The sequence below is a fragment of the Rattus rattus genome, chromosome 10 (genome assembly GCF_011064425.1).
Source record: "Rattus rattus isolate New Zealand chromosome 10, Rrattus_CSIRO_v1, whole genome shotgun sequence".
In the NCBI taxonomy this organism is placed as follows: Eukaryota; Metazoa; Chordata; class Mammalia; order Rodentia; family Muridae; genus Rattus; species Rattus rattus.
The window spans coordinates 62,219,145-62,246,558 of NC_046163.1; the positions used below are offsets into that span (position 1 = coordinate 62,219,145).

General features: G+C 47.2%; 2 protein-coding genes across 3 annotated transcripts in view; one reads left to right on the forward strand and one right to left on the reverse strand.

The window, feature by feature from the left end:
- Positions 1-7,055: 7,055 nt before the first annotated feature.
- Positions 7,056-7,924, reverse strand: LOC116911714 (translation initiation factor IF-2-like). Its single transcript, XM_032915685.1, has one exon. It carries the CDS (start codon positions 7,862-7,864, stop codon positions 7,160-7,162), a length of 705 nt encoding a protein of 234 aa, XP_032771576.1. The 5' UTR covers positions 7,865-7,924; the 3' UTR covers positions 7,056-7,159.
- A 531-nt stretch (positions 7,925-8,455) lies between these two features.
- Dusp10 (dual specificity phosphatase 10) overlaps positions 8,456-27,414 on the forward strand; it is a 36,960-nt gene continuing 18,001 nt past the window's right edge. The window contains exons 1-2 of one of the 2 annotated variants that reach the window (XM_032915379.1): positions 8,456-8,587; positions 10,654-11,505. In XM_032915379.1, coding sequence (XP_032771270.1) covers positions 10,695-11,505 — 811 coding nt within the window. In that variant the 5' untranslated portion in view covers positions 8,456-8,587; positions 10,654-10,694. Of the gene's footprint in view, positions 8,588-9,417; positions 9,877-10,653; positions 11,506-27,414 lie in introns of those variants that run through there. The other variant, XM_032915380.1, reaches the window with a different exon arrangement.

The window sequence follows — 27,414 nt, forward strand, 5'->3', positions numbered from 1 at the left end:
TAAGGACTCAGTAGACCCATCTGTCTCCAGGCCCCATTCTAGTCAGCTTGACTTAGGACATCAACCAGTTCTGAGTTCATTTCTTCTACTTGAATACTCCTTGTCTTCTCCATTTTCACATCTACCCTTTCTAAGCCAGATGTTAAGAAAATTAAAAACTCAAATATGAGTCCAGTGCTAGCCAGCTTTCTGTTGCTGTGACTTGATGTCCGAGAGAAAAAGGTTAAAGGAGAACAGGTTTGTTTGGCTGGTAGTTTGACTATACATTGTTCCTGGACTTGTGGTAAATTATGTCAAGGTGGGAGAATGAAGCTGCTCACCTCATTGTGGTCAGGAAACAAAGAGAAGGCAAAAGGAACAGGCACAAAACCTATCTTTTAATGGCCCACTCCCAGTAATCTATACAGTCCATCTAGACTTCACCCCACCAAGTTTCTAATACCTTTAGGCAACACATTAAACTTCAAAGGAATAGGAGAGATAATCTGAATAAGAGGTCAAAGCCCTCATGATTCAATCACCTCCTCAAAGCTCTTGGCCCTCCAAGAAAGTCAGTAGAGGGCTGGAGAGATGGCTCAGAGGTTAAGAGCACTGACTGCTCTTCCAGAGGTCCTGAGTTCAATTCCTAGCAACCACATGGTGGCTCACAGCCATCTTTAATGGAATCTAATACCCTCTTCTGGTGTGTCTGAAGACAGCTACAGTGTACTCATATAAAATAAATAAATCTTAAAAAAAAAAAAAAAAAGATCAGTTGAAAACAAAAATGGCCGACTTTTATAGAATCAGTTCAAGGAATCCTGGAGGCTGAGCGATGAGGAAGACATCCACAAAAATCACAAAGAGGACAGGCTAGACAGTTGGTCTTATCTCTGGTTCAATCGCTGGTTCTGTTTTCTGGCTGGATGAGCTTGGGTAGATCGTGTCTTTGCTGATCTCACATCTGTCTTCAGAAGAGAGTTACTTCATCACTGATGCTAGTGTGGAGATTTAAATGGGTCCTTGTTTGTAAATTATCACAGTGCTGCTCAGTGCTGAGCGAGGAGGTCCCATCAACTCCTCCACACCCTAGATCTTTAGAATCAGGTCAGGTGATAAAGACATCAGAGCACCTTAGGGCACACTGGGACATCCAAAGGCCAAGCAAGAGTCGCTAAGATTAAGTTTGCAGACTTAGAGAAGGCTAGATATCCCAAGCTCAAAGTGCCTGAGAGCAGAGGTTTCAGGTTTCCTTTTCCTTTTAGGGTCGTGGAACCCTTTGAATAAAGTATGCTCCTCATAGGCTCAAACCTTTGAATGCCTGGTTCTTAGTTGGTGACTCTGGAGAGGTTTTGGGGAGGTGCAACCTTGTGTGAGTAAGTGGGTCGCTAGGGTAGGCTTTGAGAGCTTTTCTTATCTTATTTTATTGTTTTTATTCATTTCACAACCCAATATCAGCCCAGCTGAGAGCTTTGTTGTTGCTGTCCTGGTCATTGTTGTTAATTTATTGATTTATTCACTTTACAACCACTATCAGCCCTTCCTCTCCTACCCCCACTATGTGTATCCCTCCCCTACTGAGGCCAGACAAAACACTCCATTTAGGAGTGCAGGATCCGCAGGCAGGCAGGCAGGCAGGCAGGCAGGCAGGCAGGCAGGCAGGCAGGCAGGCAGGCAGGCTCACGAACAGCCTCTACTCCTGTTGTGGGGGTTGGGGAGACTTACATGAAGAATAATGCCGTCTGCCATATATGTGCAGTGGGCCTAGCTCCAGCCAGTGCTTACTCTGTTTGGTGATTCATTCCCTCGGAGCCCAAAAGGGTCCTGTTTACTTGACTCTCTTGGTCTTCCTTCCTATAGAGTCCTAGTCCTTTTCAGGTCCCTCAGTCCTTCTCCCAAACTCCCCGAGCTCCATCTAATGTTGGGCTGTGAATCTCGGCATCTCTTTCAACTGGCTGCTAGGTAGAGAGCCCTCAGAGGACAGTTATGCTAGGCTCCTGTCTTCAAGCATAACTGAGTATCATCAATAGAGCCAGGGATTGGTTCTTGTCCGTGGGATAGGTCTTAACTTGGGGCAGTCGCTGGTCGGCCTTTCCCTCAGTCTCTGCTCTGCCTTTGTCCCTGCACATGTTGTAGTCAGGACACATTTTGGGTCGAAGGTTTTATGGGTGGTTGCTGTCCTTATCCCTCCAATGTGAGTCCTGTCTGGTTTCAGGAACTGACCACTTCGGGATCCATATCCCTCACTGCTAGGAGACTCGGCTACAGTCACCATAGACTTCTGGGACCTCTCCCTACCCCAGGTCTTTGGCATGTCCTAGAGATTGTGGCCCCACCCCAACCTCCCTTCTCCCTCTCTTTGCTTCACTTCCTGTTTGCTCTTATGTGTTCATGGTTAAATATGTGAGCTCTCAACTTCCTGTTCTGGCTAAGCCTACTGCTTGTTTCTATGCCTTTAGACTTTTATGCCTTTGGAACTGTAAACCTAAACTCTTCTGTAAGTTCCCTTAGTCGTGCTGTTGGATCACAGCAACTGAAAAGTAACCAAGAGAGCTAATTTTCTTTCCTTATTGTGTGTGCATACATGTTCACAGAGGGCATGTGTGGAGGTCAGAAGTGAATATTTGGGTTATTATTATTTTTTAAATGTGTGGCTGGTGTGTGTGTGTGTGTGTGTATGTATGTATGTATGTATGTATGTATGTATGTATGTATGTATGTATGTATTTGTATTGCATGTCTGGAAACCATGGAGCCCAGAAGGGGGTAGATTCCCCTGGAACTGAAGTTAAGGTGTTTGTGGGTTCTGGGAATCAAATCCAGATTCTGTAGAAGAGCAGGCAGTGTTCTCACTGCTGAGCCGGCTCTGTGGCCTCTGGGATGTCATTTCTCTACCTTCCTTTTTGGGGTAGGTCTCTCACTGCCCCTCCGGCCCCTCCAGCTCGCTGCTTCAGTTAGACACACCGGGAAGCGGACCTCCAGGATCTGCCTGTGTTCCTCCTTCTGCACTGTGGTGATGGGCACATGCTGCTTTGCCTGTCCTTTTAAGGAGGCGCTGGGGATCTGAACTTGGGTCCTCAAGCTTACACTAAGCTCTTTTACCCACTGGGCTGTTTTCCACAGCCCTCATTTATGAGTCTTAATTCTTTTTAAAAAGAATATCTTGTGGGAGTATGCGCACATGAGTAAAGGTGTTCTCAGAGGCCAGGAGAAGGTACCTGAGCGTCTGGAACTGTAGTTAAATTTGGTCCTGAGTTGCCACAGGTAGGTGCTAGGGATAGAGCTGAGGTCCTCTGCAAGAACAGCAAGCATCTGTAACAACTGAGCCACTGCTTCAGATCCCTCACTTATGTTTTATATAAATCTTTTTTTTAAAGATTTTATTTATTCATTTTATATATGATGAGTACACTGTCACTGTCTTCAGACACACCAGAAGAGGGCATCAGATCTTGTTACAGATGGTTGTGAGCCACCATGTGGTTGCTGGGATTTGAACTCATTACCTCTGGAAGAGCAGTCAGTGCTCTTAACCGCTGAGCCATCTCTCCAGCCCTATATAAATCTTATACACATAACCTGAAGGTGGTTTTATAAACTTTTAAAAAAGATTTATCTTACATATATGAGTACACTGTAACTATCTTCAGACACACCAGAAGAGGGTAGTGGATCCCATTACACATGGTTGTGAGCCACCCTGTGGTTGCTGGGATTTGAACTCAGGACCTCTGGACAAGCAGCCAGTGCTCTTAACCGCTGAACCATCTCCATTTTAAACACACCTGCCTTTGGAAACTTCCATTTGTAATATCATATTGGTGCTCAAAATATATTGAATTTGGGAGCATTTTATATTTTTCACATTGAGAATGTTCAACCTGTGTTAGACCTGAAGTCCCAGGAATGGTTAGCAATGTCACATACAACACAAATTTCCCTCCCAGCACCCTACCTCAATAAGGTCACCTGCAGCTCTGAGCCTGGCCCTGGTAGTGACTTCTAAGGGTGAAACCCGATGGTCCAACTTGCTCCCATGGGAAATGTGGAATCTTTAGTGTGGCAACACATCGTAATAATTAGAAGCTGTCGGTGACAGCCGTGGCTCATACATTCGGTATAACCAGACCCTTGGGCCTACCAGAATGCCCTTTCTGACAAAGAGCAACAGGTATTTGTGACATCACAAGGCAGTGGCAGTCTACTGGGCAGGAGCAAAGACCGCTTCAGAGGAAGGGGTCTTGCTGCCTAAGTCAAGACAAGACTGGGACTCACCTGTCCAGCCAGTCACCTCTGTGTGACCAGTGGAGGTCAGGCTTGAGTTTTGAATAGATATCTGGACCAAGTCCCCATATCAAACATGGTTTTGGCTCATGCCGTCTTTCTCTGGGCCTCTAACTGCCTTGCAGATAAATTGATTTCAGAGACACAGAAACAATACAGGTGGAGCAGTCAGGCTCTGCCTTACAAACAAAGACCTCTTTGTGGACTCTTGAGTAAAACATGCCCCTCCCCCCACCTGTAGATCTACATACCTGTGTCAAGTGTGGGGGTAGGGGTCTGTCATAGAGTCCTACAGCAGGTCTCCACTCCCAGTCACAGGGCCCCACTTCTAATTCATCCTATCTGATAGCCTAGATGGGACTCTCAAGTCCTGATAGAGTGGTTATCTTCAATACCCAACTAGCTTCAGATTGAAGTAGCCATGGGGGGGGGGTGTTCCAGAATGGTGTCATCCAACAAAAATGGAATGAGTAAATCATCTTAAACGCTCTCTTAAGTCATATTTGAGCTGAAAGATGAGTGAAATTAATTTTAATGACAAATTAACCCAGCATCTCCAAGACATAAGCAACCTACACGTTTCACAAGTTTTCAAAAAAAAAAAAAAAAATCCAATGTTTTTTTTTAAACTTGATGTATCTTGGTTCCAACAAATCATATTTCAAGTGTTCAAAGTCACATGTAAATGTCCGCTCTTCTGAGCTACAAATGTCTGCTACTCACAGGTAGTAGCAAAGATAAGTACTCCTGCCTCCAGGGCTACACGTTGCTCCAATGACTAAGCACATGGCCTGATGACTAATAACAGTATCTGCAGTCAAACACAGAACTTGACTTCCCATGGTTCTTGAGTCTGAGAAAACAGTTGAAGGCCACCTCTGGTGAGGGCCTGGCCTCTGCTTCCAAGGTGGCGCCTTGTTACCTTGTAACTGGGAAGAAATAAACACTATATATACACACGGGCAGGGAAGACAGAAGGTAGAACTTCCTTCCTAGTGTCATCCACAAAAGTTCTACCTCACGCCATTCCCACCTCAGAAAAGTCTCTGCCCCTTAATGCTATCACTTTGAGAATTGAAGTTCAACACGTGAGTGGGTCTTCATGGCCACTTTCTCTAGGGGCTGCTCCTATCCTAGCAGGCCTAGGCTGGGGAGTGTTGTGAGGTATTTCCCAGGCTTATTCCTATGACTTCATCCCCTACTTCCTCTCTTTCTCTTCCTCAGCGCCATCCCTACTTGCTGATTGAATACCACTTTTACCTGGGGATTTGGTACTGCCAAATTCCTTTCCCTGACTTCATTGTAGAATCTCCAAGAATCTCTCTTGACCTTCAGGCTTATCATGAAGACCTCGCCATTCTGCCACCAAGCAAGTACCTGACTTAACCTCTTGAACATGTCATGTCCGTTTAGCTATCTGTTTTCTGTCTCTGATCTTGGCCACGGTTAGCTTCGTTCTTTAGCTCTAACACACAGCACAAGGATCTTGTAGAAACCACGTGCTTCTCACAGTTTGTAGGAATAGAGCTACAGACCAGCATAAGCATGTGAAGAAGCCCAAGGGCAATGAAGATGCATTACTCTTTCTCTGGGACTAAAACTGAACAGCAGGGTGTTACTGGGTATTTGACACTGACTGTGTTCAAGGCCCTTTGCTGACTGACCCCGTACGTTTAAACAAGGCTAAGTTTCAGAAAGTATTTTTACATTATGACCTCAAATCAGTAATTGAAATCACCTCCCTCTGCACAAAAACATCCTGGAAAAAAACCACCTGGAATCTGACTTCTTGGGACATAGCTATGCAAACTGCCGCCTAATTTAAAAGCCTCCACACCTTTGCATATGTTAATGACCTGGTAGTTATCCATGCATATGCTAATGGATGGGAATTATTTAATGCTTCAAGGTTTGATAGGATGAGTAGTTTTTGTCAGTTTTCCCAATTTTCCAGCCCAGATGACAGACTTTTAGTCAACTGAGATACTATAACTTATCGGTTTGAAACTATAATAATCATCTTATTAAATGATTGCATTTCTTTCTCACATTACCTCCATCAGGGTCTGCGAATCACGACTTACAGGTTGTAGGTACCTTTAAACAGAGGCTCCTAAAGCAAACACAGCCCTCCCAATACCTTTAATCAATAGAGAACCTTGCCCTACCATCCCCCCACCCCAATCGTTTCCACAGCATCTTTTCATCTTTTTCTGGGCTAGGGAATTTGCGGTTGACAAATGTACACAGCGAAGAACACAGCGAAAGTGGCTGGCAGACAAAGGGCTTGCAGACAAATGGCAGACCTAAGTAATACCTAGCACTCAAATGGACAATGGGGACCACAGGAGACACACACTCAGTAAATACTCAGGGATAGATAGTCTGTGATCTTTAAGCTACAAGCCTACAAAATTGTTCTGGGAATTTCTCTTCTGGGTTCTATGGAAAATACACACAGCCTAACTCCTCCACTAGCCAGACTGTTAATCCTCAAAGATCTAAGGACCAAATGCTGTGACCTGGACACTCATGTGCGGACGGACATTCAAGTATGGGTGATGTGGTCAGAATAGAGCTACAGAAAATCCTTTTGCAACACCAGTGTGCACTTGTGTACAAGTACTGAACTCCAAGGGAGATCATGCTAAATTGACCGAGATAGCCAGCGAAGTTGACGGTTGGACATCTTCTGATCACAGATCAACACATCAATGGTGAAAGAATGGCGTCTAAAGCCTGCTTTCAAATACCTCCCATCATTAAGAACGACTGAACCTTCCACAGAGCTGATAATGTTTTATTTCACATTTTGGTGGTCTTCTCTGAGCTTGAAGGGGGTAGGGTATAAAAAGCTCTATTGCTTTAGGAGTCTTTGATGCAACTTCGTCACAGTTCATCTGGGCTTTTCCACTCCTTTGAATTCCAGAGTCACTCTTCTGCACCTTCCCTGATACTTTTCTGGCAAGGCGCTGGCAGGCTTGCCCAGCTTCCCACTTCTCTTCAGCGGACACATGCCACGACCATCTACTCCTTTGATGGACAAAGTTCGGGGAACCGGGAGAGCTGGCGTGGGCCCTTCCATGCTCCTCAACCGCCGCTCATTCTGGCTGTACACCCCGAGCTCCGGCTCCTTCCCTCCAGCGCTTGTTGTTCCAGCCTGGCGCTCCTTGGCTCGCCGAGGGCCCTGCGCCACTGGGGGCCGGGGGCGGCCCAGCACCGGGGGACGGATGTACTGCGGGTTCCAAAACATCACGGCAGGGGAGGCGGCCGTGGAGGACACTGAGACTGGGGTGGGAGGAGGAGGTCGGTGCCGGGGCTGAGGGGTTTGAGGAGCGTTCGAAGGGCCCGGCCACGCCCAGCTCTGCGGGACGGCGCCCACGCTGCCGCTCAGCACGGGCCCCCACTGGCTGCCCGCACAGAGCCAGGCATCCTCCTCCGTGTAGTTCTCTGGGGTGCAGCTTTCGGGTTCGGAGTCGGGCTCCTGAGAACAGACTGGGGACGGCGGAGGAGTGACAGGGGCACAGAAGTAGGGGAACAGGAGCACCGCGCGCAGCCGCCGCGCAGGAGAGCAGTAAGGTAGCCGGAGGGGCAGCGACATCTGCGGGCCGGGCCAAGCGGGGCTACGGGGAGGCCGGCCCTGTGCACGCTCACGTCCCGCGCGGCGCAGCTACAGCCATGGAGGGACCCTGTTTCGAGTCGTCTCTGGCCTCGGGAAAGTTGGACGGGCACTCTGCCTGGAATCAAAAGGTGGAAAGGAGACCCCGTGAGGCTGTGTCCGCACCAGGGGGCAGGGAAGGGTCAAAAGAACCAGTTTCAGCCAGAACGACCAGAGCAAGCCATTGACACTTCAGTCCCGGGAAGGGTTAACCGCGTCCGGCTGCCTAGGTTTACATGTAAATAGAGAGCCGCTGCTCCAAGCGGGCCCGGGCTAGCACTTTTAAGTTTTTGATTGGTTGCCAATGACATCACCACCCGCGTTCTAACACACCAAACCCACCAGCGCGTCCGAGCGGGCCTCCATCCCAAGGCGAGGCCTCGCCCCTTTCTCCGCCCTCCTTGGCCTCCTATTGGTCAGAGACCACTGTGATGTAGCGGGCGGCTGTCTCTGGGTCCTCACTGGCGCATTGTGCTGTCGCTCGGAGTCAGCCCCGCCCCCTCCAAAGCTTACATTTACGCTGTAGCAAAAGAGAAAGTAACTCTGTGTTGCTGCTGGGGATCAATGAAGCTGAGTGAATGGGGGCGCACTGCGCGAGCGCATAGCTGAAGCGGGCGCATAGCTGAAGCGGGCGCCAGATGGTAGAGGGCTACGCTTATTGATGAAGTAAGTGGAAGACATCACGGTCACTCAGAGCTGGAGGGCGGAAGGTTCTGTGTGTGTGTGTGTGTGTGTGTGTGTGTGTGTGAGAGAGAGAGAGAGAGAGAGAGAGAGAGAGAGGAGAGAGAGAGAGAGAGAGAGAGAGAGAGAGAGAGAGAGAGAGAGAGAAAAGACTGAGAGAGAGATAGACAGAGACAGAGACAGACCCACATCAGGCAAGGAAGGTCCTAAGATTTAGGTTTTTGGGTCTGGTTGCCCTGGGATGAAGGGGGAAATGAGTTTTGGTTTGGTTAAGATGCTTTATGGCAGTTTTCAAAGCCCAAGGCTTTGCTGATGCTCTGTGGTTGCATGGAAGAGAGATGCTACGTGCCCCAGGAGTGGGGAAGGAGCATTCTTTAACCACTTGGTTTTTCTTCAGTCCATGTTAGTGATGGAAGGGAGATTAGCAAGAAAGGCGGGTAGTGCTATTTTTTTGTGGGAGGTTTCCCGGGCCAAACTGGATGGGTTTGGAGCTATCTGCTGCAAGGATGCAGATCTCCGTGCACTCTGCCTGTGTGCGAGCAGCACAGTGTAGAGGTACGGGTCCCAGCCTGTGTCTCTGGAAAGTCGTTCCTGGGTCCCCCTCCTAGGGAATGGGCTACTGATCCTGGATGTCCCTACCAGGTAGCACAATAGCAAAGACTTTGTCTGCATTTATGGTCCAGCCCAGACACAGTTACAGTTTCTGGAATAGTACTCGCTATGAAAAAAAAAAAAATACTACGCAAAGGAGGCAGGGAAAGAGGGAGGGAGGGATCCTTTGCTCCCAACCAAAGGTGGGTGAGAGAAACCCGAGTCAGTGGGGATATGCCTACACGGGTGGGTACGTGCTCCTGGGTGCGCGTGTGTGGATTTCGCTGGTGACAATTTGGCTCGGTCTCAGAGAACAGTGCCGGTCATGAATAGACCGATGCTTCTTGATGTTTTTCCAGACAGCTCTTAAAGTTCCTTTAGATGAGTGGCTTTTGCTTGGGGTTTGATTTCTCTATTAGAGGAGTCAGAATTGCTATGTTATAGAGTGGCCTTCTGCCTGGGGGGAGGAGGTAAGTGACCCATTGCAGGCACCCTTGGAGGAGGCAGAGGTAGCCCCTGTGGGCACTACTTCCTAGCTTCCCAATTAGCCTGTCTGTAGTAAAGGGACAAGTGAGGTGGCTCTCATCTTTGCTGTTTCCAAGAAGAATATCAGTATAGGACTGAGACATTTTTTACAAGTTCCCACTCTCATGGAGATGTAAAGTCTGCACTGCACTACCCAGGTGAAACTCAAGGCCCCCCCCTTTTTGCATGGGGGCACAGCACAGAGAGGGGTAAGGACAAGTGGGGTCACAGAGGAATGGGTCATGGGCCAGTTTCGGTTGGAGTTCGCAGACCTGACTCCCTTGGCCACTTGGTTTTTGGACAGTTATTCATAGTATAAGGGGAGCATGCAGCTTGATTTGATTTGGCAGAAGCTAGTGTGAGCTTTGAATAGGACGATGTTGAGCTTTTCAAAGGACTCGCCAGAATGGAAGGCACGATTAGCTCCTAGCCATGGAGACTGACATAGGAAGACACATTCCTTCGGATTTGCAGAAGGTCGACATCCAGCCCCTCATGTCAACGTAGTGCGTTTCTGTGCATCTCTGTGTGGCTCTGAAAATGCTCTTGCCTGTCTCTCTGCCTTGGCTCTGGGGAAAGGAATACAGTAGATGCCAGGGTGGACAGATGCGTCCATCACAGGTCAAGTGGACTTCTGTGCGGAGAGGAGGCTCAGAAGAAACCTAAGAGCCTCCCCGTCTGCCTTTAGTGCTTTCGGTCCTCTGTGCTCTTACCTTCACTGAGGCTGAACTTCGATGCAGGCCCACGAAAGGAGGTCTCTTAACCATTTCTGACGTCACGTCCGACTTTAAACTTTGGCTTAGCATCAGGATGGATGGGGTCCCTCAGGCATGTATCCTCTCTGAATATATCAAAGAGGATTTTTAGCCCGGGGATTGGATGAGACTGGCGCCCGTGTCATGTGACTGTTCTTTCTTTCTTCCTCTTCTCCACAGACTCTTGAGTTCTTCTTGAATCGCCAGTCTTCAGCCTACTCATGCCTCCGTCCCCTTTAGACGACAGGGTAGTAGTAGCACTGTCTAGGCCTGTCCGACCTCAGGATCTCAACCTTTGTTTAGACTCCAGCTACCTGGGCTCTGCCAGCCCAGGCAGCAATAACCACACTCCTGTCATTGCCACAGCCGTCGTGACCCTCAAGGCTGCGAATCTGACGTATATGCCCTCATCCAGCGGCTCTGCCCGCTCCCTGAATTGCGGATGCAGCAGCACTAGCTGCTGCACTGTGGCAACCTACGACAAGGATCATCAGGCCCAGACTCAAGCCATCGCTGCAGGTACTGCCACCACCGCCATAGGAACCTCGACCACCTGCCCTGCTAACCAGATGGTCAACAACAATGAAAATATAGGCTCTTTAAGTCCATCGGGCGGGGTGGGCAGCCCCGTGTCAGGGACTCCCAAGCAACTAACCAGCATCAAAATCATCTACCCCAATGACCTGGCGAAGAAGATGACCAAATGCAGCAAGAGTCACCTGCCCAGCCAGGGTCCTGTCATCATTGACTGCAGGCCTTTCATGGAGTACAACAAGAGTCACATCCAAGGAGCTGTCCACATTAACTGTGCAGATAAGATCAGCCGGCGGAGGCTGCAACAGGGCAAGATCACTGTCTTAGACTTGATTTCCTGTAGAGAAGGCAAAGACTCTTTCAAGAGGATTTTTTCCAAAGAAATCATAGTTTATGATGAGAATACCAATGAGCCGAGCCGTGTGACGCCATCCCAACCACTTCACATAGTTCTCGAGTCCCTGAAGAGAGAAGGCAAAGAACCCCTGGTATTGAAAGGTAATGATTCTCCCTTCGCCCGCCCTATCGCCCCTCCCTCTCCTCCTCCCTCTTCCCCCTCCCCCCACATTCCTTCCTTCCTCAGATACCATCCTGATCAGCCAGGTTCCCCCCATGAGATTCTCCCACACGCAGCAGTCTTCTCTTAATTACCCAGGCACCATGAACCAGAAGAGCCTTTCTTCTTGTCTTCACTTCTACCCTCCTCTTATTATTTTGGTTTATTAAGAAAATCTAAGTAGCAGTGCATTGATAATGCAGATCTGAGTCTTGGTCTGGCTTCTGCTTTGTGTTGCCTAAGACATTTCACTTGACATGGTTTGCAAAAGGCGCTTTGTACAGCCAAGACGGTGTCTCAGGTCATGCCTTCTGTGGTAGCTCTGTTTCAGTTGGTGAGTGGGTTGGAAAGTTTTTGTCTCTCAAGACCTAAGTGGTGAGGGACCAGAGGAGGCTGCATCTACAGGTGCCAGTGCGTTATGTGAGGAACGCTTCCTGTGTCTCACCTGGCTGCCTTGATGTTCACATTGCTTACATAGTCATCTTCAACAAAGGCGCACATCTTTATCTTAAAGCCTTATTGAAAGTGTGGGAATTCTCCAAATGCATCCGTTCCTCTGAGGAAGCTCCAAGAGGATAGAGATACAAACCGCCCTACAACCTATTGATCGTTCTGGTATCACCTGACGACAGTTAGCTCTGTTTCATCCCTAGAAGGAGTCATGCATCACTTTCCCCTAGTGTAGGACAACTGTGATGACTGGACAACCCCGCCCCCCCAAAGAGATAGATGACCCAGTCTTCTCTGAGCTTCTAACCATGACCATGTTACCCTGATCATGTGCATGGTCCACTTGTTCATCTTTGTCCTCCAACACTGTCCTTTTGGGCTCCAAGCATCGCTCTTCTGATAACAGCTACCTGGTCTTGATGGAGAGTGATAACTATCTCTGTGCTTTGAGCCATTGTGTGTGTGTGTGTGTGTGTGTGTGTGTGTGTGTGTAGGGGGTTGGGTGGGTTGGGTGGGGCAGTATCCCAACTCCAACACTAAAGTGCTGTTGATCATCATGGTGCTGGCTTCCTTTGAACGATTTTTATGTTTAACTTGGGATAGGCTGCTTAGGGAAGCAAGCTCAGATTTGTCATTGTGGGACAGCTCTAGCCATTCTCCTTGCTCTGAGGAATGTGGCTTAATCACCCATTGCTAAGGAACGCTGCTTCCCACTTTAATCCTTTGGACAACTCTCACAAAGATGCAGCTTCCTCTGGGGTTATGTGGGCTCACAGTTCTACACAGTTCTAGAAGCTCTGGGTACTGTCATGGTGGTGGCAAGTTTTCTTGGAGTCACAAATATGTCAGGGTTCAGTTGTGTAGTTGTGTTCTTCTGAATTGTTGTTTGGTTGACTTTATAACCCCCCTGTGCCTTTAGCCTGCTGTTCTTCTCTTGGCATGATCTTGTCTTGTCTTTTTTTTACAGATGAGAAAACACCATCTACAATTTCCTCACCTGTAACAAAAAGCTTTGCGGGCTGCCTTTTTTTTTCTCTTGTAATTGGATAGGTTTGGTAAAAATCAGCCCTTTTGGTCTATGTAATCTAAGAGGAGTAAGCAGACTTGGTTTATGATGGCTCTAAACTCGAACACAGGGCTTATTAGGATGAGTGGATCCTATTCTCTCTCTTGCTGTGGAGCTCGGTGGGTTGTGGGATGGCCCATCAGTTGCTGAGAAATGTCTCATGGGTACTGCTGAGGAAGAAGGGATTCCTCCACCCTTCTCCCATAGATCTATCTGAAGATCCCTGCAGCCTGGGTTTGCTCCTCAGTGTCAGTGTAAAGACTGCCTCAGTGGGGCGGGGCTGGACACGCTGCTGACCTCACCACCAGGCGCCCTGGGCAGCTGCGCTGAGGGCTCGTCATTTCGGATTGGTTCGACACCGTGGCGGCCAGCTCGGAAGACGCTCTGGTGGTAGAGGTTGGGTAATTTGTAGTTTTCGGGGGGAATTTTCCTTCAACTACTTTGGAATTTGGTTGAAAATACATAGTTCAGGAGTAAAAGGTTCGCTTGTCTACTTTGTGATCATGAATTTGGTACCTTTTGGAGGAATGGCCTAAAATCAGGACTAAGTTAAGGAGGAGGACAAAGAGATGGGACATTGAGCCCCCCAGTTATCCTCTTCTCTGATCAAACCAGAGGTTCATTTCAGAGCGCTCTCGAGGTAGAGGATGTGGTGCTTTTCTCTCAGCAAGCATGGTGGGCAGCTTCTCCTAGGTTCTTGAGTGGATCAAGCAGACCATTCTGGTCTGACTTCTCTTCTGAGACTTATTTTTAGGACTCACCTTGTTGGTAAGCTAAGATTGCATTTCAGCTGGTGCGAGAACGGCACCATTTTGGAATGAGTGGATTTTGTAGGGAGCCTTGACTGCTGGGGTGGGGGTAGATGGTTAGACTATATGGCTGGAAGTCCCCAGTTCTTGCTGAATTTATTTTCAGAGACTTTTTTTTTTTTTTCAAAGATGCCTGATCCGTCTGAGACTCTGGTTCATGTTTGTAAACACCGGTTGCTACCCTCCCGTTCCAGCTTTTCTGTCCCTCAGTTTCAATGCCACGTTCTCCATTTTTGGAGCTGCCTGTCGAGCCCAGTGGCGGCTGGGTTGCCATTTTAGTCAAGCAGTGTCAGGTTGGGACGAAACTGATCGGAGGCACAGAAGCCCCTGGGATTAAGTTACTGTTCTAATTTATAGTCCCCGCCCCGCTGTGACCTAGGTCTGAGACTCTGTAGTCTCTGCCTCATTCCTACCCACTGAAGGATATATGGCACCAGACCCTTGCTTCTGGTCAACCTCATCCGAGTGACCCAGATGAATAAATCGTTAGAGATTCAGTCTTTGAAAGAATTGTAACCTTTCCCACACCAATGTTGGTTGTTTTGATCAACTGTAACTTGATTTTAAACCTAAGTAAGGAGGCTGGATAGTCCTTCTAAAATGAGAGGTGTCACTTCAGTAAGACCACCATCCTTTTTAACATCACTGGGGTCAGGGAAATCATTTGTCCTTTATGTATGTGGGAAGGGCATGTCTCCTACTGTCCCCTCATCGTAGCCATGGCCTTTAAAATTTTATGATCAAAATTTTCAAAATGAACACCCTTATTGCCAACCAGATCAAACATGTGTTTCCCTTCTTCGTCTCCCCCTTCCTTGTTTTTGAAATATTCTGTGTCGTGCGCTGTAGTCTAATGTCAGTGTTATATATTTAATTGAGCTGGGAGTATTTTACAGAGTGGTGCAGACACTTTTCTTTCCCAGCTAAATACTAAGTGTCATATACTTGCCCAGGAATGTTCTTCAAATGTGGAATGCCACTGTTAGTGACTGGGTCTTGAGTCTAAGGAGAAGCCTCCTTCCCCTTCCCAGGACCCCCCTCAGGGCCTGTCTCTGCCTGTGCATTCCGTGTGTCAGAGTCCAGGCCTGTACTTGCTGCCTTACAAAATGAAGGTAGCCTGTCTGCTGTGGGTTTTATAGCTCTGCTCTCCACCAGAGGCATTTTGGAGGGGTTGTGGGGGTCGGGGGTAAGGACTCAAAGGACTGGCAGAGAAGTAGCTGAAAAAGGTTGATGCGGAGGGAGGAGTCAGGCGAGGGAGTGAGACCTACACTAAAAACTTCCCCCTACTCCCCACCCCCTCCCCATCTTAGAAATATTTTCTATTAAAATATGCAGGTGCAGTTGAACTGTTTTCAATGGTAAGATGGCATGCATGTAAGAATATGTAAGTTCATGCTCTGCATACCCATCAAAAGCTCCCATACCTTCCTCTTAATTCCGGGATAAAGAGCAAATTGGGTCTAACAGTTTTCCTGAGTCAGAATAGATTCTGAAATATTCACTAATAAGCAGTGCAGACTGAATAGCTACGCCAAGAAACTAGAGACCCTGCGAAAGTCTTCTTAGTCGGCTTTCTTTGGAGAGAGTAACATATCCCTTCTTGCTTTGTCTGCCCTTTTAAGACACATCTGCATTGCAAACTTATTTTATTCTTGTAATTCCGAATGCCTGATTAATACTCAAGGCTATGTGCCAAACATTCGCTCTATAAGAAAACGTAGAGAAATGTAGGAATCACAGCCGATCGACAGGACACTAGGTTCCTCCATTTGATGTCCTTGGGCAGGTTGCTGAAACCTTGAGTTCTCTGGCTTCCTCATTGGTAAAAAGAAGGCACAGCACTGGTGTTGTCCTTGTGATGTTCACTCAGGAGTTCAGTAAGCGAAGGCTTGCAAAGTGTTCAGCAGCAGAACCCTGGATGCACGCTGAGCACGCTCTCCAGGTAGCTCGGCATTATTTCTGTGGATTGAAATGTGTCAGTCAGAAAAGGTGGTTTCAGAAAAGGTCTTCTCTCCCGGGAGTACAACCACCTAGGTCTAGCTGTGTGCTTGTGTGTGTGTGTGTGTGTGTGTGTGTGTGTGTGTGTGTGTGTGTGTTGCTAGGGCCTAAAAATAACTTGGTGACTGTTACCTAATTTAAGTAGCATACAGTTGTGCCAAGTAATTGCAAAAACATGTTGGGTCAAGAGGCTGAGTAATTTGGGCATACCCTAGAATTATTTATTTGTAGGAGAGCTTAGGAAAATGGGATGATAAATCTGTCCAGCTAATGTCCTGGATAGAATAATGAAAGTATAAAACTTTTCAACTTTGTCTTCGCTGGCCTCTCCTCGATTTATTTTTGGAAGGAGGATTGTAGTCTGACTATAAAAGGGTAGATGATAGAAGGAGGGGGTGTGGGCTGCTGCAACCCTGAGTGCCAGAGAGGAGCTGGAGTGTGAGGGAAGAAAAGGAGCTAATGCTTGCTCATTTGAGTGGGTCCTGAACGTTCGTTCCCCTGAAGGAACTTGCCTGCCGGCCTTGCCTCATTGCAATCCAAGTGAAAGACAGTGGGCTTGAGCACGCCTCCCTCCCAACCCTATTCTTATTGGTCTGCTCCTCATAGGTAGGTTTTCCCGTGACCCTACAGCGCACATTCTTGTGGAGTTTGAGTGACCCCCTCATTGGTAACCTCCCAGGCGCTTAGGTTTGCCCTATTGTGAGAGCCCATAGTTCCTCATGGTATGGGATAATGGAGAGTGGTCTATAAAGAGTGGTCGGTTCAGCTAAGCCAGCCCCCTGGTCTTTGAGATGCCCTTGCATCTTAAACAGAGGGAAAGGGCAAGTTGGCCTGAACCCAGGACTCTGGAGGCAATACCAGGTCAGATCTATGAACCGAACTGGGTTGAACTGAACTGGGATCAGCTACCTGGGTTGTCAAAAGAGGAGTTCAAGCAACTCTTGGCAGTGGGATGGGTGGTAGTCACCGATTGCAAACATTAGCACTAGGTCAAGAAACTGACAGGAAAGCAGTCCGCCTGTCTACCTTCTGAAGCATGTTTCTCTAGGAGGCGTGAGTCTGGAGAAGGGTGACAAGGTGTGTTTCCCTGCTTGGTCTGTTTGTGCCAACCCGCCAGTTGGTCTGATGAGATTTCAAGGGCTGAGACCCTCAGAGGCCAGGGAGGAGGCCTCTGTAGCAGGCCATGTTTCCTCAGAACTTCTCGGCTGTGATCAGCAGTCCTCTCCATTCTCCAAGATCCCTGGAGAGCAGTTTGGACCACAGGTAGTGCTTAGGCAACTCTGTCCACTTTGGTACCAAATAACTAACCACACACTGAAGATATTCTGTTTGTTGTTTTGAGATGGGGTCACTGTGGAGTTCAGGCTAGCCTTGAACTTGCATCGATCATCTTCCCTCTGCTGCCAGATGCTGAGATTATGTACAGGTGCTACCACGTCCAGCTTAAGGATAGAAATCATCCTGATCCCCAGAATGGTCTTCTAATCCACTCTGGAAGGCTGTTGATTCTACACTGTTACAAGTGGATGGTTGACAGTCTCTGGTGCTCAGGATCCTTGCCTGCCCTTACCCTCTCTCACCCCCACTAAAGGTTTTGATTCATTTGGTCTAAGGTACAGCCTGCGCACATGCCAAGATTTTGAAAAGCTCCCCACACGATTCTACTGCACAGTGAAATTGGAAAACCATTGATCTAGTTCAAGCTCATTATGCAGTTATGGAAATGAGGCCTGGAGAGGTTTATGACTAATCCAAGGTCACATGCGTGATTAATTTCAGAGCCTTGGTCCTTGGTGCTAAAATAGGGTCTTGCCAGGCCGTAGACTGATGTGTGTGTATGTGTACATTATGTGTATGTATATGTGTATGTGTATGTGTGCATTATGTGTATGTGTAGCAGCATCCCATGTAGAGTGTATGACCTGAAATAAAGTAGTCCACTTAGTCGTTTTGAATACTAGTACCTTTTTGGTTTTCAGGTTTCCGTCCAGAACAAAACCAGACTTAAGTGAAAGGATTTTGGAAACCAGTACCTGAGGGTCACGATTTTACCTTGGTCCTGGAACATTGGCCAACTATTAGCATTGATTTAATCCCATTTTCTTAGCAACTTAATATTTTAAGGAAGAGCTAAAAAAAAAAAATTGCCAAGGTACATGCAAATAAAGGGTTGGGAAAGGGCTTTCTAAATGGAAAGTGCTTGCTTGGCAGGTGCAAGGGCCTGGGCTTGATCCCCAGAGCTTCAAGCATCTCAAGTTAACAGCTCTTTGGCGGTTCATGGTAGTGCAAGCTGGTGGGTAGAGAGGTTAGACCACAGGTCTCGTAGCTGCCGACAGTCCCTTCTGAGCGTGAAGCACTGTGTGAATCTGGAGAATATGTTCTGTCAGTTTTGCAGTCTCACAGTAAGGGAGAGGGCATCCAGGGGCCTTAGACTGTGCACGCCCGAGTTCTAGCAAGCGTTTCTGTCATCCCCGCCCTCCCTGCTCACCCCAGCTTGTTTAGGGCATGGTTTATCTTCAGGAGATGTTGTTCTGCCAAGCATCTTTGTGCTGTTTCCTCTAGCCTTCCCGAAGTACACCAAGGGCCTACAGAATTTCTTTCCAAGGCTGCAGCCTGCAAAGAAACAGGTTTGTTGTTTTCAATGGAAAGGGAATTATTACACGCTCTTTCTGCCTCTGCAGTCGTGGCAGACAGGGTCCCTCTGTGTAGCAGAGTGGAACTTTGTCATTTGAGCCTCAACTGTTTGGACATGTTTCTGATAGGAACAAGACCTGTGTTTAATTTTACCCCGGGTCCCTTGTGAGAAAAAAAAGGGCACTAGAGGTAAACAGACCAGTCAAACAGTGCTTCAGAGACAAGGTTTTGGCCTGCTTTTATCTTTTAACTTTATATATATATATATATATATATATATATATATATATATTAAGGGCCATTTTGCAGTACGAGGCTAGGATGAGAACACAGCTCTCGTTGGTTCCAAAGCCTTCGCTGTATCCCTGTGTGATGAAGATCTCGGTATGGGTTTCTTTGTGCTGTTACTGTGGGAAAATGCTCCAGCCAGAAGCCAGGAAGGGTTTCTTTTGACTGACAGTTTAAAGGGACCTTCGTTTACCGCCGAGATGATGTGGTGGTTAGAGCTTGAGGCAGCTGGTTCTGTGGTGTCTGCAGCCAGGAAGCAGAGAGATGGGAGGCTACACTCGGCTTGCTTTCCTTGTGTTCTCCCTGGCCCCACAGAAATGGTGGCACCCACAGTTAGGGTGGGCCTTTCCCATTTAACCTAGTCAAGTAATCCTTCACAGGCTTGCCTGGACACTCTTGTTTTCTGCTGATTTTAGGTCCCTTCATACTCCCTCTTGGGTAAATTTTCACTGGCTAACATTTACCATAGACCGTATGTGCTGCTGTCAGGTTCTGACCTTCCTGATTGAGAAAAATTAGAGGTGAGCAAACAGGGAGTGGGCATAGTGTATTGTCGATAGTTGGGCCCCTGCTTTAGAGCAAACTTTTATTGTAAAGTAAAAGGAGGCACATTTTACATTCAACTTGCTAGTGCTTTCTAATCGTGATGAGTTTTTTTTTTTTTCCTATAGATGTTTTCATCCAGAACCCAAGAACAAAATCTCCCAAGTTATGTTTGTTTTCAGGATATATCTATGTCAGACACCATTCCTTAAAAGTTAGGAAATCTGTATTCCCTTCTGCCAGCAAGACCCATATTTTATGTAGTGTAAAGAAAAGGTTGGTTTTCCTTTGCATAGGAAATCAGCCGAGCCTGCTTGGAACTTCCATAGGAAATAAAAGCAGTTTCCTCTTAAGTATTGTTGCCCTCCTCACTGCTGTGGAAAGCAGGGTGAAGGAGGAAGGTTTTATTCTGGCTTACAGTTTGATGGGGAAACATATCGTGTTGAAGAAGGCCCAGGGGCAGAAACAGAAGGATGTTCGCTCTTGTCCGGGCTCACCAGACTTCCTTCTTTAACTTGGGGTAGACCCCCAGCCTATGAGGTGGGACCCCTACATCTTTCTGAAACATTCTTATAGGCACATCATTGGTCTGACTCCTACTGAGTTTCCATCCAGACGAGTTGACAAGATGAGAGACCATAGGCCTGTCTCTTGTCGGCTTGGCCTCCAAACACATCACTAGCAAACCCTCGGTCTGGCAAAAGTAGAAGTGCCTTTACAGAGAGAAAGTCAGGGTAGATTCAATGCATTATCTGGCTTCTTTCATGGTTTATTTATGACAAAAGCCTTCTCACAGCCCCACCCCAGACTTGAATTTCATGGAAAAACAAACCAAGTCCAGCTGTTCTTTGTGTTTCCAGAAAAGGTTTGCTTCTTGTCTTACACAGGGAGTGGGACCCCATTGGGCATCTGCTGTTCACTCCTATTATCAAGTGTGTAGAAGGAGCATGCCTGACCCAGGGATTGTGTCTCTTGAGTCTGTAGTAAGAAGCACCGTGAAGTGTAGGACATCCCTGCCCAGTCCAATACCTTCTGTTTATTCCATGGAAGGAATAATCTCACACCCTTTGAATCATGGCCCTGAGGTGCACTACCACGGCACTAAATAGTGCCAGATGTTGCTACTGGAAAGAGAGAAGGAGAAAAATCAGATGGGAGGAGGGGGCAGGAGTTGCGTGCGTGCGTGGGTGCGTGTGTGTGTGTGTGTGTGTGTGTGTGTGTGTGTGTGTGTGTGCGCGCACACACGCATGCCTGCAGTGCAGTTATAACCAGGAGCTCAGGTGGTAGCTGCAGACCTCCACCCTCAGGTTTGGTTCCAGGCTGAGTTTTCTCTGCCACCATCTTGAAATGGTAAGACTAGAGCAGACTTTTTAGAGGACAGTCACTGAAGCAAAATGGATCATTTTCTTGTGTTTTGTGACTTCCAAGCTTATAAAGAAAAAAAAATCACATTTTTTAAACTGGTAAGATTTTGAGAACAGTGAGTCACATGATTCTCTCGATGTGATATTTTAATGCACCATTCCAGTCGTCGGACTGGCTTCCAGTCTTTGGGACTTCAGTTGCCCTGAATTTAAAAAAAGAGCAGGCAAGCCGAGGGGTGGGATGTGTGTTTGGTGATCGAGCCCTTGGCAAGGCCGTGGAAGCCCTGGAAGCCGGGAGGTTGGACAAGCACAAAAAATGTTCTTTTGATTGCAAGTGTAAGCACCTTTCAGCTTGGTCCCATTCCTATTTAAAGGTGGTCGGGGTCTCCTTGATGAGTGTATTGTCTTGTAGGCACTTTAAACACAACTTCCCTTCCCCCAATCCCTTGGCTGTCTTCAAGTGAGAATTCCAGTGGTTTTCAAGAATATTGTCCTCCTCTGTCCTTAAAGCTGACTTTGCAAGGGATCTTAGCCCAGGTTATATCTCAGGCTTAGGAAACTTTAACGTATGTATCATGTGCCAGAAGTGTTTGTTTTGTTTTTTGTTTTTTGTTTTTGTTTTGTTTTGCTTTGTTTTTAGCAGTAACTCAATTAGAGAAACCTTTGGAATGGCAGTGTTATTTCTGGTATTTATGAAACATTTCTGTACATCAGTGTCCTGTGTCAATCAGAATACCAGAGGCTTAGAATCAGAGGTTCAGGCCCTTGACCTGGTACATGGTGGAACTTGGAGCATCTTATGATGGGGTTTCTAATTAGTGTATTTTTTAAGTGTCTGGAGCCTTAAAACTATAGATAAAGGTGTTAAGTATTACTATATCCCACTCTCCGTAGTGTCCTTGATGCAGGAGAAGAAAGGCAGGTACAAAGCAGGTAGAATGAGTCAGCAGAAGATGCGGGTGGTCCCTGTGCCTTCATCCCTGAGTGCTCAGAGCTCTGGCCTTTGCTGTCTAGTTAGTGGGGATTGGGACGTTGATTACAAATTGTCCATTTGCCTTGAGAAATCGTCTGAAATAAGCCGGCAGACCCACCCTCCGACTGTTGGCCTGGTTGCTGGGTTTCGACCTCTCCTTTCCTGTTCCTTCTGGCCTGTTCTGCCTTCATGCAGTCTAAGGCTGAGATACCACTAGGATTGGAAGGGGGTGAGTAGTTCCGTGACCTCAGGAGCCTGTACTGAGAGTAAGGTGCTCTTAGGCAGGTTCCTATCCCTGGATCAGGCACCCGGCTTTACATAGTGGAAATAGGGAAACTCAAAAGCTGACTCTAAGGTGTTATCACCTCTCCCCAAACATCTCAGGTCCCCTCCCTTCCCTTCTCCCCACTCCATTCTCCCTCCCCCAATTCCGAGACTTCTTTTTTTCCCTCTCTTTTTCACAGGGTTTCATGTAGCTCAGGCTGGCCTTGAAGTCATTGTTACTGAAGGTGACCTCTTGCTACTTCCTGCGTGCTGAAGCTCCAGGCTTGCACCACCAGACCTGACCCTCCTGGGCTATTTGGTCAACCTGTGATTCTGCCTTGCCTTATATACATACTCAACCTCCCTATTATAAATGTACTTATTCTCTTCAGAGGAAGTGGAAGTTGGTCGTTAGGAGCCAGGTTTCTGGGGCAGACGGCTATGACTTGGAATTTTGATCTTGTCGTTTCACACTTGGACAAGGGAACTTTCCTGCGCCTCAGTTACGATGTCTGTGAGAATGGAGACAATAATGACGATGTTCACATGGGATGGGGGTGCGGGAAGATTAAATTAAGTAGTTGTTTATCTAAGTATTATAAACGATGTCTGGCCTGTAAAGGCCGATGTTGATTAAAAACTCACCATAATTATAATATAAAATAGTTAAGTAATAAGCCATCCACTTTTTTTTTTATGAGAACTATTAAGTAGCATCACGCCATAAAATGATCTGACATCATTACTAAAGCAATAGGTCAAACTTCTCTGCTTTCCGGATCTCCTCCTTTCAATGTTTGGAGAAGCATCAGTACCCGGTGAGGTGCAGGTCCTTTTGTTTTTCTGAATTGGTGCTATGCTGTGGGGAAGGAAAACCACACGCAATTTCTCTTTAAGAAAACTGCAGAAGCTTAAGTGTTAGTAAAAGCTGTTAATATACACTTATTGTTGGAACATTAAGAACATTTTACAGTGGAAAAAAAAAGTCTACTAACCCTGCCCTCACCACCCTGGTTTCATTTTTACATATCCTCTTCTTCCCTTACCCATATATGTGCATGTTTTGCAGATTCTCATATAGAAACTCTAGCTGATTCTCACTTTATGCCGTAGGCTCCCTTACTTCCTGTATGGTCATCGTAGATTTTCGTCTTCAGTGCTGTCATCTGTTTAATAGCCACATTTTGCTTAACCAGTTACCTCTTAATGGAAGTTACACTGGTGTCCAGGGTTTTAAACCCCAGCCAGGTCTGGAAGGAACCCCCTGCTTCTCTAGCTTACTCTGACCCCTTTTAGAGGAATGAATGCTTGCTGTAAGTCTGCTGGGATTTCTCTTTTCTGTTGTCCTAATTCACTTTCACTTTTTGGATCCTGCTTTCCCTCTCAAAATACAAGATGTAGCTGCCAATCAAAGTCCTCAGCATTAAGGGACGTCCCTGTCCTTGACCTACTGCCAAAGCTCAGCCCAGTGTGTATACTGTGTGTCATCTGATACCCAGGCTGTGATCCTGGGTTTGTTCTTTGGGTGGGGCACAATGAGGCAGTTTGGAAGCCCCAAGCAGCCAGATATTTTATGGAACTAGAAGATTCCAGGGCTACGAACAAGCCACTCTCTGTATCCCTCACAGTTTTACACTTTTGATAAAACACATTACGTCTGGTGTGTGTGTGTGTGTGTGTGTGTGTGTGTGTGTGTGTGTGTTGTGTGTGTGTTGTGTATGTACACGGCACAGCACAAGTGTGGAGGTCAGAATTCAGCCTATGAGACTCTGCTCACTTTCCACCATGTGGGTCCCAGGATCTCAAGTTATCGAGCTTGGCAGCAAATACCTTTACCCTCTGAGGTATCTCATTGGACTTGATAAAACCCATTAAAACATCAGTGCAAGCAGAAAGAGCTACATCTGTTTCTCCCCATGTCCCATTTTTAGGTCCACTAAGGTCCCCAATGTCTTTAAACAAACTCAGGGACACAGGACCTCGAATAGAATCAGAATGGGAAGAATTCCCATCAGCCCTTTTTTTTTTTTGCAAATGTAAAATACCCTTTTAAATAGGACTTAATTCTCTAGCAGATAATTAGCTTGTCTTTCTTGATAAAGTACATGTTGGGTTGAACTTATTATAATTAATTTTGCATGTCATGTAAAAGTCCACCAGGCTTGCACTTCTTCCATGGATCTCTTTATTCTTAGCTGAAGGAGAGCTAGATGCCCAGTCCACTGTGGTGAGCTTTCCTGGAACTAGAGAGAAGCCCGGATGATGATGCCTGGAAGCCTCCCCTCCAATAGGGGATGTGACTGTGAAGTTCCCCATCAACAGGCATTGAGCTTTCAGATTGATGAAGGCGTGTGTGTGTGTGTGTGTGTGTGTGTGTGTGTGTGCACGCACTCGTTTGTGCACTCTACCTGTGAAGGCCAGAGGCTAACTTTCAGGAGTCTGTGCCCTCCCTTCACTGCAGGGTCCAGGAACCAAACTCAGGCACTCACAGGTGTGCACCTCACCCTTACCTGTTGATCCATCTCACTTGACTTCTGACTGACCTTTGCGTCTTGCTCTCTCACCGAACCCTAGGCTCACACTTGAGCTCCATTGGTGGGATCATGAACACTCCCCCCCCCCTAAGATCTTTGTCTCCCCAGCCGACCCCTGAGGTGTGTACCACTACACCTGGCCTTGGCAGGGTTGCCCAGGACTGCCAACGCACGTCCTCATGCTTTGTCACTTGTCCTTTACTGGGCTGTCTCCCCAGCCCACCATCCACATCTCCTGTAAAAAGATGCTCCAAAGCCACCCAAAGAATGACCTGGACACTCCTCTCCTAGGAGCCACCATCGTTTTGCGTCTCGGTGTATAGCTTTGCACACTGTGGAGTGGGGTTCCTGGCTGTGTGTGACTGACTGGTGGTGGCTGGCGGCTCTGATCATTTTGTGACTTTAGTAGGTCCCAGCTCCTTCTTTCCTTCAGCTTTTCCTCCTTACCTTTCTAGAGCTCTTGAGAGCTCTTACACCTTTCTCATCTGGCCACACGGGTGTCTTCCAGGGATCTTTGGGTATCAAAAGCCATTATGCATGACTACTTGATTTTGTAAGGATTAAAGTATGTGCTGATGTGACATGCAGGCTTAGGAACAGAACTCTTAACACATAAAAGGTTGGAGTGCCCTTTTCTGGAGAAAAGAGTGGCTATTTCACATCTGTGGTGGAGACAGCTCACTTTCTGGTACAGTGTAGCTTGTAGAACCATCAATTTTTATTATTGGTCACTAACTCTGTCCATGTGAACACATGCACACACATACAAACACATCCTCCTTTCTGTTAACATGGCCAGAGACTGACTCTGGTACTCAGCAGGGACTCATTGAATGGGGACATCCCTTCTACCTGAGCTGATGTCTTCTGGACATCCTGAGCTATGCCCTGCCGGACTCTGATCACCAGAGCTGGTCGAAGCAGCTCCGAATCATACATCTCAAATTTCAAAAACCCTTCTTGGGTTGCAGTGTGAAAGACTCAGCTGAGTGTTGAAACTGTAATTTGGTCAAATATATCATTAGTTTTAATTTTGGCCTGTTTCCCCTTTATGCCGTTCAGCGTAGTGACTAGAAAAATAGTCCTGCCGTGTAGCTTGTTGACATTTCTAGCCAGTGAGGCTGATGTTTGTATAGTGATAAGTTATCACTTCTTTCTAGATGAGAAAATAGAGGCCGAGAGTGGTTCATGGAGTCACTCAGAGTCACACTGAAGTCACCTGAAGTCTAGGCTGACTCCCAGGTCCCCGGTGTTTATGGCTGTGTGGATTTGTTGTAAATTGACTGTTTTTTTCCTGCCCTCTGTCCCTGAGTTGTGGAGATGACCTCTCACCCTCTGGAATCTACAGAGAGATAAGAGTGTGCCTGAGCTGCTCCTGCTGAGCCCCTTGGCTCACACCTGAGTTTATGTTAATGAGATGACTCAGGGGACAAGCTGGTCATCTATCAGAAGGGCCAGCCCTGTGACTGGCCCTGAAGCTTGGCATGTAGCCAACCTCTGCAGAAGAAGCAAGCCGCACTGAGGATTAAGTTCAGTCAGGGGGCTGATGATGATCAATTCCAGTTGCACCTAATGAAACACTAACAGAAGCCCAGTCCCTGAAGCTCGGGTGGGCACCCTCCTTGCACACAGGGGCATGGCAGCAAGGTGGAGTGTCTTCATTTTCACACGACTGAACACAGAAGTGCACGGTTTGGGATGTTCAGGCCTACCCTTTCCGCAGCTTCATTTTGCTGACCCTGGCGGTTTGCATCCTTCATAGTAAAGCCATTAGCACAAACCAAGGTGCTTTCCCCAGTTCAGCGAATCGCCCTAGTGGATTCTTGAATCCAAGGTGTTATGGGGAAGCAGAGAACAGGTGACTGTTTAGTCAGAGGTGCCAGTGGCCTGAGAGACACTGCACTTGCAACTGGTGTTGGCAGTGAGGGCAGCTGTGTTGAGGTCTGTGGCCTTCCACAAGAGTCAACCTTGGAATCTCTGATGTGAGAGCCCTGTCAGAGCTGCACTACGTTTACCTGAGATTACCCGGCATCTGCTTGAAGGTCCCGGTGGCAAGAGAATACCACAGCACTTGGTAAGACAGCAAGACTTGCTTGTTCCCTGATCCTCACTTCCTTGGTGACAACAGGCAGCCTTCACTCTAGTCTTATAAAATGATGTGGTCTTGGGAAAACTGCTTCCATGTTAGCAGACAGACGGGCCGTTATTTCTAAGCCCAAGACTTTCCCAACTTTGGAGGCCCCCTCTGTTTCAAATCCTAGGTGTCACCTCAGGGATGTGGTAGCCAGGCATGCTGGCCTCTTATAAGGAATTCTTGAATACTGATGTTGGGTCTTTGTTCCAGTAAGGAAACGATGTATGGGAAAACCCTAAGTAAAGGATTTGCATTATTTGCTCATTTGCATTGTTAGGGTTCATACTGGTGCTGTGTCTTACCGTGTTTCATAAATCTAATGGTGCCTTTTCTGTAGACACTCTGGATATTTTAGCCGTGATCTTGTATAGTTATTTTTGTCTATTTTGTTTTCCTTTCTCCTTCCTATCTTAAAATAGACAAGGTCTCCCCCATGGTCTTGCGAGTCATTACTTTTTAGCTATGCTCAGACTAGTCCTGTCCAGCAAAGCCTTCTTAGCTCACCAGCTCCTAGAAAGTTTGAATTCTCTAGGCACGTGATAGGGCCACCCTGGAAGGGATTCTAAGAAAATAAAAGAAAACCATCATTACTTGAGGGAGGGTTCCTACAAGAAACAGGAATGAAACAGAGTTGTGAGATCTCCTGAAATCTGTTGGACCTGGTCTTGCCCTGGGTGCTTCATACTCTGTCACCAACGCAGGCTTGATCGCTAGAGGTTTAATGGTGGCAATAGTCCAGCCAAATAACTGATAGCAGCTTTCACTGAGGGGGCTAGCAGCTTTCTCCCCACCCT